Source organism: Salminus brasiliensis, chromosome 6 (genome assembly GCF_030463535.1).
Source record: "Salminus brasiliensis chromosome 6, fSalBra1.hap2, whole genome shotgun sequence".
NCBI lineage: Eukaryota > Metazoa > Chordata > Actinopteri > Characiformes > Bryconidae > Salminus > Salminus brasiliensis.
In genome coordinates this window covers 5,464,511-5,476,659 of record NC_132883.1, presented here as the reverse complement: position 1 = coordinate 5,476,659, position 12,149 = coordinate 5,464,511, and the positions used below count along the sequence as shown (strand labels likewise).

The 12,149-nt window shown below is 40.7% G+C and overlaps 1 protein-coding gene across 1 annotated transcript in view; it reads right to left on the bottom strand.

The window, feature by feature from the left end:
• Window positions 1-4,689: 4,689 nt before the first annotated feature.
• elk1 (ETS transcription factor ELK1) overlaps window positions 4,690-12,149 on the bottom strand; it is a 29,729-nt gene continuing 22,269 nt past the window's right edge. Inside the window, exons 8-9 of the mRNA XM_072680811.1 lie at window positions 11,064-11,165; window positions 4,690-7,197 (exon numbers count right to left, since the gene is read on the bottom strand). Coding sequence (XP_072536912.1) covers window positions 7,099-7,197; window positions 11,064-11,165 — 201 coding nt within the window. The 3' untranslated portion in view covers window positions 4,690-7,098. The remainder of the gene's footprint in view (window positions 7,198-11,063; window positions 11,166-12,149) is intronic.

The following is a 12,149-nucleotide window of genomic DNA, read 5'->3' as shown; positions in this document are numbered from 1 at the left end:
TCTTGACCTAAATGTAATTACTGCCCTTTTTGGTTCCCCCCTTTTAAATGGGTCACTACCAAAGTACAAAGAAGGTTAGCATTTACTAGTCCTCTGGCTAGGTGCTTGAGTTTGATCAGGTGTGTCAAAATAAAAATATATATATTTTAATTATTTAATTGTGCATCGTTATACAATAAAACCTAATAAATAAACCTGAGAAAAAACATTTAATCCTAAAAATCCCAAAACTTATTAGGGTCTTCTCCTCTAATATTTCAGTTTTGTAGGTTTAACAAAAATATTTCCATATAATTACACTAACTGGCAGCCAGCAAACAGGCAATATTGTTCCAATTTGTGTTGACTGAAATCAGTCAGTTGAAATGATCTATGGTGATCTATCTATATGATCTATCTATATCTGACATAATTACATAATAGGTCTTGAGCATTTTTATTAGTTTAGATGGTCATTACATTTTAGTGAGCTGAATGTAAATGAAATTTGGTTTATGTTTAATATTTATGTTTCAAGCAAAAACTCGATTGAACTGCACCATGCAAAGTCAGTTTGGATTAGGGCTGGAGCTAAACTCTTCACTAACAGATTTGGAGACAACTGGTGTAGCGGGAACAGCAGTTTCGTCAACGTCACAAAAAAAGCTATAGCTGAATTTACAATTAGTTGTGAATTCAGTGAACAGTGAACGCTGCTGTCGCAGGAAAATCTCAGTTATCTTTCCTGACGGCTTTTCTTCTCGGCCCAGGAGCGCAAAATCAACTCCTACCACCTTGAAGTTTCATCGTAATTGGGCCAAGGCAGTGGAAAGCGCAGGTGGGGCTTTTTTTTCCCTCTCTTTTGAAAAATTCTGTTTTGCAGATGTGAGGTTTTCATGGAACAGCAGCGAAATTCACTTCTCATTTGTTTTCCTTTCCTTCCTTATTGATACGACTGATACGACTGCAAGACAAAAGTTTGCCATCAGAAGCAAAAACATGCATTAAAAAACATTCCAATATCTGCCAAACTAGAGCCAAAATAGAGATTTCCACCATGTTTAACAAATATACAAACAATTTACTTATGAAATTCTGCACACTATAACACTCTTTCCCACATCCAAAATAGAGTAAATATCATTCATCTTGACCTACATCCAGAAATACAGTCTTAAAGAAGTGTAATAAAAGTTATGGCTTTCTTACTTTCTGTCTTCTCTCTAAGTCCAAACTGAGCAATAAACATTCTCTAAAAGGGGAGGGTACCAATCTTTAAAGACTGACCGGGCAGTACGTCGGTCAGTGTATTGATCTAAGCCGATGGGGTTCATGTCTACTGATGGTAAAAGTGGCATCACAACTGCAGGAGCAGCAGTCAAGTTTAAGAAGCGCAGGCCATTCAAAAACGAACGCAGTATATTACAGAGCTAAAGCGTGGAAGTAGATCACTGCCAGGCTTTCTGAAGCACAAGCAGGTCCAGTCTTCAAGCTGGAACAACCATGTGTCCCATAATTACACAATACATGACTGGAAAAGCGGGGACAGTGTTGTGATGCTTACCATGAGAAGGTATCATCAAAAATGACAAAAGTTAATGCTCACAGTGACAAATCAAATACTGCAGGCCTTAATAAATCAGAACCAAGTGCCTCAAGTCTGAGAAACCAAAGCTGGGTGAAATGGCTTGTATGTCATCGTTCACTACACTACAGAAAAAATAAAGGTTTCTAAAATGGTTCTTGGGTTGAACATAGAGTACACACTCTTATAAATAAGGGTGCTGAAGAAGGTTCCTCAGGGGTGCTACAGAAGAACCATTTTTGGTTCCATAAAGAAGTTTGCAAAATCTTTTATTAAACCCTTAAAAAAGTGGATGTGAAGGTTCTTCATACGTACTTTCCTTTTACAAAAAAGGTTCTTCATGGAACCAAAATAAGCTCTTCTATGGCATCGCTTAAAGAACCCCTTATAGCACCTTTATTTCTTATGAAAAAGCATAATTACAAACTTCTCTTGTTCCTATATACAATATATGGCCAAAAGTACTGGGACACCTAAACAATACACCTACAGGAGCTTTTATTACATCCCATTCTAAATCCACAGGCGTTAATATGGAGCTGGTCTCCCTTTGCTCTAAGCTCAAACAGCAGCAGCAGGTCTGGAGCTCTGCTGCAGTTATTGAGTCAGTTGGAGGCTTTTCTGCACTCTGCTCTGAGCTCAGCACACCCCGCTCTGTAACTTTACGTGGTCTGACAGACACTCTGTGGACACTGAGCTGCTCTCTGTGAGCTGTTCCTCCTAAAAGCTTCCACTGTTCAATAATAATAACACTCACAGCTGATGGAGGAAGATCTAGGAGGGAGGAAATTTTACCAGCTGACTTGCTGTTGTTGTTGCAGGGGTGTCTCCTATTACATACAGAACCACGCTGGAATTCAGTGAGCTTTTTCACTAATGTGTGGAAAGGCAGACTGCATGTCTAGGGGCTTGATTTTATACACCTGTGGCAATGGGACTGAATGAAACGGTTGAATTCAATGATTAAAAAGTGTGTCCGAATACTTTTGTCCATTTAGTGTATCCATGATGTTGTGCAGCATGATTCATCTGCACTTCACGCTTTTGCTGTTATTGGGTTAAATTCCCTTTCTAGAACTTAACACACTATTAATCACACCATCTGAATATTGCACGCCTTCAAACACTCCCTCAATACAAAAACGATTAACTGCTCAGCTCAGAGTGGGAGTTCTCTGAACGTCCTTCACACTTGGTTCTTCCTTGAGGTTTTTCTGCTTGAAAATGGAGGTGGAGTAACCTATTAAGCTGCTTTAAGGACCCTTAAGGAAGCCTTTTCTTCTAAACACATTTTCATGATAGTTCCTCAAGAACCTTAAGAGGCACAATTGAAGAACCTCAAGGATCCAGTCCTGGAGGGCTGGTCTCCAGCAAAGTTTGGTAGTTGGCCTATTCAAGCACACTTGAGCAGGGCAACTACCAAATTGTGCTGGAGATCAGCCCTCCAGTACTAGAGCTGTGCAGCCCTGTTCTACAGGATCACTCCCAAGAACCATTCTTGGAACCTTTATTTTAAGCAAGAGCTCAGTCTGGTAACGCCCCCCCCTACACACACACACGACAAATGAAGAGCTCGCTCATTACAGCTTGAACATATTTTTCAGGCTGTGTTCTTCTAGATAAAACAAGTATTCCCAACGCACTATCAAAGAATTCCATGAGACCACCACGGAGATCAACCACTCTGAACTCCACACCAGCAATTCAAGTAAAACTCTGAATTATTTACAGATAGTTTCTACTTATTGGTGCAGATGTGAGACTGAGAAGACAAAGAACATTCAGCATCTGCCCCGAGGGCTTTTAGGACATCATGTGTAACTCAAGCTACTACTGAGAGTCATCAAAGTCCTGAAGTCTGTGGGTCTACTCGCCAGATCGGGCTGCGTTTTACTGAGGCAAACCGAGGTGGTGCACATCCGCAACCACTGCACAGTCGGTGTGCATTGAAGAGATGATGGCCTCAGTACAGATCTACCAGTGAGGTGTGCTGTGTTTAAAAAAAATGACCAACTACTCCAGGAGCACAAAACACATAACGGGAAAAATAGGCCCCAGAGGAGGTCAAAATCAACGGCAGCCGCCCCTATGCCTTAACTGGATCACACTGGACACGTCTGACAGGATCATACTGTTAAATTACAATTATACAGATACACCAAGCACGAGAGCTCTCTTCAGAATTGTCAAAACAGAAAGCAACACTATATACACTATATGGACAAAAGTGTTGGGACACCTGCTCATTTATTGTTTGAAAAATCAAGGCTGTTAAAAAGATTTTATTCTGCTTTTGTTGTAGTAACTATCTCTAGAGAAGGCTTCCTACAAGATTTTGGAGGAGCACTGCTGTGAGGATTTGATGGCATTTCGCGACAGGAGCGTTAGTGACGTCAGGATGATGATCACCAGCCTACCTGTTCTTCCAACAGTACTTCCACTGTTACACAGCTCAGTACTGGGGGGGTTTATACCCCTAGTCCATGCCTGGCATTAGGCATCAACAAACAAGCCAAGAGGTTCATGTTTATCTGCTATTGTATTAGCAATACGTCTTGAGAGGGACTAGACACGCTGTGTGTGTGTGTGTATTTGCACGTCTGTGTCAGGTTAACAATGGGTGTAACAAAAAGTAGCTGAATGCATTCATTAGAAGGGGTGTCCACAAACATTTGGACATATAGTGTATATTGTTTGCACAGAAAATGGGGTGGAAAAGCTGGACTATAGAGACTTGTGCAGTGGCACGGATGGACTTTCCCAGAGACGTATTTCTGGCGTGTCTAAATACGTACTGCTTGGTTACACAGACAGAACGGGCCTTGTGCGTTTGTAATCTGTACATTTACAATATGCCCTGTCTGTTTATAATTGGAAAAGACTGCGGGGCAGGCTGCTGGGAAAAACACAGCAGGCTGCTCGGATATAAAGACTGAACAGATTTTACGTAGAACCATTCTAACACCCCACGGCACGTAGCTCGGGTGGGCAACTCCCAACCAACTGCTGAAAAACAAAAGCAAATTAAATGTCTGTGATAGATTCAGCAGCACAAGTAAACAAGCTTTAAGACTTGTAATGTCTTAACCCCCCCCCCCACACCCCCACCCTGAACGAGCCAGCCCAGAGCCAGCCGAGCTGCAGAATGGATGAAACGGCTGCAATCGCAAGACAGCCTCTGGAATTTCAAACAGCTAAATGGAATTTCATGATCCTATTACTTTTGTTTATCATGGGGAAAAAAACAAAACACAAACAAAACAGTGGAAACATGCCTGCTTGATCATTTCCACTTTTGCACAAAAAAAAGAAAAAAAATGAACATTTCACAGCTTTGAGACGAGAATCAAGCTTATACCTAAAATCACCCAACTTCTAAATGAATTTCATTGAGCATACAACAGAGAAAAGGAGTGTAGTGACTGATCAGTTCATACAAAATTACTGTCCAAAGAGCATTAACAGTCATACTGACCTGTTCTGCTCCAAACTGGATCATTGTCAGCTATTTACGACGTGAAATAAACAAACATATTCATACCAAATACCAAATTTTATATATATATATATATATATGTGTGTGTGTGTGTGTGTGTGTGTGTGTGTGTGTGTTTTTTTTGTTTGTTTTTTTACATTCACTGTGGATTTGTAGCTGACAAACGTTAAAGGTTAACGTTTTGGTAGCATGCTGAATCCTGTAGCCCTTTCATATGAAAAATATGGAGAAAGCCCCTAAGGAGAAATGGTAATTGTTCTTAAAAAGACATGGCCAAAACATAATATATTGAGAACACAGATTCTTATTTTAGGGCACAATTATCTTGTGGCCACAATAAATTATCTTGTGGCCTCAATATATTGTATTGTGCCTACAGTAATTTCAGGGGTTTAATATAGTATCTTGTGCCTTCAACAGTATATTATTTTGTGGCCACAACATATTTTCCGATGTCCTTAGTATATCATCTTGCAGCCATAATATATTGTTTCGTGTTCTTGATATATAACCTTGAGGCCACAATATATTATAATATATTTTTTGTGTTCTATATTATCTTGTGGTCTCAGAATATTATATTTGCCCACAGTATATTTTCTTGTCCTCATCACTATACAATATTGCAGCTTCAATATATTTTTATGTGCCCACAGTATTTTATCTTGCAGCCTCAGCTGCAATTTTTTCATGGCCTCAATATATTAAGTTGTGGCCACAATATATTTTGTGCTTCCACTATAATGTCACCTGCCCCCAGTATTTTATCTTGTGGCCTCAATATATTATTTTGTGCTTACACAATATTATCTCATAGCCACACCTTATTAAAAACAATGATCATCCCACTTTAGGGGCTCTGTAAGAGAGAGAGAACTATAGCAAGAGCAAAAGAGAGAGACAGAGAGATCAAGGACAGTGAGAAAGACGAATGCTGCAGCACATACAGAGATACTTAACTGGATACTATACAAATCGCTGGTCTTTGGTCTCCTCTGGTGTTTTCTTAAAACAAACCATAAACGAAAATTTACAGAACATAAACCTACAAAAGTTTCCTCACGGCGCTGACGAGGCTTCTTTCCTTTCAGGAGGTCTCCGTCGCAGAGTGGACAAAAAAAACTAACAAACAAAAGGACTTACACCCGGAATGGGAGCATATCAATCTGTACAAGGAGAGAGTTCATAGAGAAAGGAATGATGTCAAAGCCTAAAAGCTAACATCGATACATTCTGCGTCTTGACAAGGAGTTGATCGGTGAAGATCGTGCTTCTTTTTCCTCCTCTTCCTGTTTCCTCTTCCACATGTCAATGGATGGCCTTGTCATTCCACTGTTGATAAATGTCTTTAGCAAAATAGATTCCATGTTGCTATCCTTGGTCAGAATCCAGAATCGTTAAAATATCAGTTCTTTTTTTTTTTTTTTTTTTTAAGTCTTTTAAAAAACGTAGAAGGTTCAAGATGACGGGTGCTTTGCAAGATCATAAGTTCCAAACAAATAAGTGAGCTTTCACTGCCCTCTGTCTGTCCTCCGCCATATTTCATCTTAATGTCTCTCATAAGAAAATGAAGAAACGACGTCCAACGAATCATACACTGAAAGCAATATCTGCTTCTTCGTGACGTCAATTAACACTGCCATTGATGAGCAGTTGATGAAAGAAAAAGAGAAGAAAGAGCTCAAAGTTCAATACCCAAAATTTCAGAGTGCTCCTTACAAAGGGAAAGAGAGATGCACCAAAATATCTGACAAAAATAAATAAATGTACAAGAACGAAGAAAAAAAAAACTCCAAAACAAAACTTTAAGAGTATTTTGTCTGTAAAATGCCACCTTTCCGTCCTGAAGCAGGGGCTGCTCTGGCCAGGCTGAGAGTGCACTCCTCCTGCTCAACCGTCGCTGGGCCGGAAGCTCTTCTGAACACCAATCGGGGTCTGTTATGGAGTGTGCTGTCTGTTCATTACCTGTCGTCAGCCTCTCATTGGCTGGGCTGGAAGTCAATCACCACGAAGGCAAGTAAGGGAGCACAATCACAGGCTATGGTTTCTGCGGCCCCGGTGACAGTACGACAGGAGTGGACAGGCCATCCACACTCAAGGCTGGGATGTGGATCTGATTGCTTCCGTTGGAGGGGAACTATCAGGACGACAAAGATAAATTAGGTTACAAGCATGTTACACGCTTCAAAACAGAGATCACAGTCAGAGCGTTAATAAGCTGCCCGTGTGATCTGACAATCTGAGCTACCTTAGCTGCTGGGACGAGATATAGTGAAGTGAGTGGGTGAAGATCCTGCATCACTCTTCTTTCTTTCATCTAGGTTTCTGATATGTCATATTAACATTGTGTTACGGACGCCGGGAGTGGTCACAGGTAATGATGAATATTAATTTGAGGAAACTATTTGTAATTTGTGCTTACATTTCCTTTAATTCGATTCCTGTTTTTTTTTTTTTTTGGTAATTCTTGTCCATGAGAGAATTCCTTTATTCTCCTGTAAGCATCTAAAAACAATTCCTGGGTTGTATTTAGTTCAGGCACACCTGAATGTCTATGTATATAATTCACATATTTTATCTCTCTCTCTCTCTCTCTAATATATATATATATATATATATATATATATATATATATATATATATATATATATATATATAGGAAGCCTATTTATGAGGGCAATGCGTTGTGGCTGGATCTTTGTGAAATACTATAATAAAAAAAGCAAAGTTCAGAGCTAACTGTAATTAAACTGATTTATCTACATTTTGGATAAATGGTGAATAAGCAGATAATTCAGACTCATGAATGCCAAATATGAAGCTAACTTTACAGCAGTAGATTATATCACTGGAGACAGATGTGTGTGTGTGTGCACGAACAGAAAAACAATGCATATGTATGACAACATGAATGTGAATGAATGACTTTTCTTACGTCTACAAATCTAGAAAAAACGTGGAAGTGAATTAAAGAAAATCAAAGCACATTATATATTTTAGTATTGTTTTAGAATTTAGTATTGGCTGGCTTTAGCACTGGGAGTATGGAGCCAGCCGGCCAGTGCCTCTTTTTCCATATTGCCGCAAATGCCACATTGCCATGCAACCAACGCACTTGGAGGAAAATGCCATGTACCCAGCTCTGCTGCATCCAGCCAGCACTGCACTGGAGTGATGTGGGGAGAAAGCGCCATCTACCCACCCTGGAAAGAGCAAAGCTAGTTGTGCTCTCTCGGTTTCCCGGCTGCCAATGGCTAACAGCATGACTGGTAGCTAAATCAGCTTACCTGTTGACCTGCTAATACGACTACAGTTACAGATCATTCATAAGAGATGTATATGGATACTTTTTGAAAAACACAATCGGGACAATGCAATCTGCTGAAAACGTCTTCCACTGACCAGCAGATTTTCTGATAATAGATCTGCAGCGGTTGATGTAGTGGATAACTAGGGTTCATTTCCCTGGCTAGGAGGGGAGAAGGAAAAAAAAAATGGAAAACCCCCACAACACTAATACAAGTCCTTGGAGAAGAACGCTGCATGATATCTCTGCCCTCACACTGATGCTTTATAAATGACCTATGTAAATGACCGGCCCCTGTGACCTAGTTAAGTCAACCTTAAGTCAATATGCTCACGTGAATGATCCACATGCAGGAACACAGGAAGGGGTTTTGCGCCGGGTGGGAGGGGAGCTTGCGATGTAATGTTAAATCGAGCACCAAATTGCTGATAAACACTCTACTCGATCGGTTCTCTCTCTGCTTCCAGACAAACTTTATGGGAACAAGAAAGCGAAAGCAACCAATCACATTGGTGAAGTGTGGTATGGGAATGTGCTGGGTCAGTCATAATAACAGCTAACAGTACATGCAGCAACAAACAGGGATTTTTTTTGACCAGACTCTCCTTCTTACAGTCATGATCTCCAAAAGAAGACAGTACTGTGCAAAAGATTTAGGCGACAGTGAAAATTAGCATGAAAAGCTCCTTATCTGGATCCTTTAGTAAAACTTTAGAATAAACAATAATAACATTCCCACTAAGGTTGTGGTTTCCATCACTGTGTTCATTACAAATGTTCATCCCATTTTACCCCAGATAAAATGGGAAGCATTTCTGCACAAAGCATTTGCACTAATAACTTTACTACCTCACTGGACTCAATATTTATTACACACTGCATAATTTGCACACTACCCCCAATTATTTATTATTCTCTGTCTGTACTGTGTTGTGTTGTCTGTCCACACTTGTATTGTGTTGCACTTGTGTTTTGTATGCACCGTCTATGTTGCACCATGGTCCTGGAGGAACGTTGTTTCGTTTCACTGTGTACTCTGTATGTAGTTGAAATGTCAATAAAACCCACTTGACTTGACTTGACTTGACTACAACTAGGGATGCAGGACTTTGAACATAATCACTTATTATAATAATTAGTACCTCCTGCTCTGGTGAACATTATGTTGCATATCTACTTAGCACTTGTTTCACTGTACACTTGACAACTCATCCCTGTTTTGAATATCTCTTTAGTACTTTGTGTAAATGTGTATATTTTATATTTATGACTTGAGTTATTTTATTTGATCTTATTTTATATAGTCTACTTTATTTTCTATCCTGTTGTTTCATGTCAGTGGACAGTTATCAAAGCATTTCACTGCTAGTTGTACTGTGATTAACTGTGTATGTGACAAAAAAAACTAGAATTTTCTGTGATTGAAATTATTCGTCTGAAATGTTAATGGCAATAAAAGCAAAAAAAAAAAACTTTTGATGTTTGGCTAAATATGTGAAAAGACTGGGGCAGTGGTGGCTCAGCGGTTAGAGCATCGGGCTATTGATGACAGGGTTGTTTGTGCCCTTCACCCTCCCTGCTCCCTTACCACTGCAGCGCGGCTGCCCACGGTCGCTGTGTGTGTGTGTTTGATCACTAGTATGTGTGTGTTCAATGCTTAGATGGATTAAAGGCAGAGGCCAAATGGTGAATATGGTTGTCTTGTCTTGATTATTTATACTGAACAATGACATTTTGGATGACGCGATCACAACTGCAACCAGTATGGAGTGACCAGTAGAAACCTGGAACCAAGCTTTGTCCTTCAGACTAGCTCACACGATCACAACTGCTTTCTTCAGAGTGAGAAACTCTTGTTCCTTTTTACTGTATTTATGTTGTCCTGCATTTGTTCTAATGGGATCTGGAGTTTCTAGTTTTGAAAACCTCTGAGAGAAATGCTTTTAAATAATGGGCTTGGGTGGCAAAAATTGTTGCACAGCACTGTGTAGTACTGTAACCTTGGACCACACATAAAAATGTCTCAGACCTGATTTAAAAAGCTGTGTGTGTTCACAGACACATTAAGAAAGAAAAAAAGAAAATCCATAGGTTTCTACAGATGAACTGTAGATCATCTGCACTGCCACTATGATTTAAATGTACCCTAAAAAAGCACAACAAGGTCCTAAAGCTCCACCTGTGTACAATAAAAGGTACGCTACACTCGTGTACAGGGGCACTGCAACCACAAGGAATATGGTACCACCTTAATGACATGTTGGTACCATGTTCTCAGAGAGTGTACCTTCACAAAAGCCCTCCAGTGTGATTTCTGCTACATGCTGCCCAGAAATACCATCCTGATCCAGCAGAGGGGGAAATAACCTTCTCTAACAGAGCTGTCGGATATAAAATCTAAACCCAATGACGAGACTTTCCTGTATACTGCTGGCTGCTAAAGCATAAAACAAAGAGCCCATCTGCACCCTTAAATAGCTAAAGAGCCTCTGCTCTTATATAAAAACACTGCAAAGCAGCCTCTGGTCAGACTGACTGAAACTGGCAGCGGTCACTGGCAGAAGCTTGGTGGTGACTGCGGAGCGGCAGTGTGTCAGTAGTGCGGCCTGTCCTCAGTAATGAAGTGATGCACTGGGGGGCAACAGATGGCTGGACGTGGCCGTGCTGTGAATCTGGAAACAGGAAGGAAGTTTCACCTGGAAGGAGAGCTTGGCCGGGCTGCGCGGGGCGATGGGGCTCAGAGTGCTCCAGAAGTGAATGGTGGACGGGAGGGGACTCGGCGTCAACAAGACAGGAGTCTGTAAGAGAGAGAGAGAGAGAAGACAATAAGAACAAAGAATCAGAGACAGAAACGAGAATGAAAAGAAATTTCAAGAGAGCGAGACAGCGCGAGAGCATGAGACAATAGAAAGTATGAGAACCCAATGAGAACAAAAAGACAGCAGGAGAGAGAAACAGAAAAAGAATGAAAGGAAGTGTGTGTGAGAGTGACAGAGAGCGAGAATAAAAGAAATACATACGAGAGAGAGCGAGAGAGAGAGTGACAACAGAAAATGACAGAACACAATGAGAACAAAGAATGACAGCAAGAGAGAGAAAAAGCTATGAATGCAAAAAGAGAGAGAGAGAGAGAGAAAGGAATGAGAGAGCAAGAGAACGAGAGAGAAAGGGAGCAGAGGAGAAAAAAGAAAGGAGAGAGAGAGAGAATGAAGGGAGAGAGAGAGAGAGAAAGAGAGAATGAAGGGAAAGAGACACAAACAGAGGGAGAGAGACAGACCGAGAGAGACAGATAGACAGACAGAGAGAGAAAAAATAAGAGGGAAAGAGAGAGACAGAGAGAGAAAGGAATGAGAGAGCAAGAGACAAAGGGAGCAGAGGAGAAAAAAGAAAGGAGAGAGAGAGAATGAAGGGAAAGAGAGACAGACAGAGAGAGAGAGAGAGAGAGAGAGAGAGAAAGAGGGAGAGAGACACAGAAACAGAGAGAGAGAGAGAGAGAGAGAGAGAGAGAGAGAGAGAGAGAGAGAGAGATAAATGAAGAAGAGAGAGAATGAAGGGAGAGAGAGTGAGACAGAGAGAAAGAGACAGACAGAGAGAGAGAAAGAGAGAGAGAGAGAGAGAGAGAGAGAGAAATAAAGGCACAGTCTTTGAACACAGCTCTGGTCTTTCATGTCTTTGTTCTGTAGCTGAAACAGCGCAGCTACCCGTTTGCTGTGGAGCCAGTGGAGGCCCCTGCCCTGAATATAACCAACACTGTAAAAAAAGGTGTGAGTGAGTTAGAAACG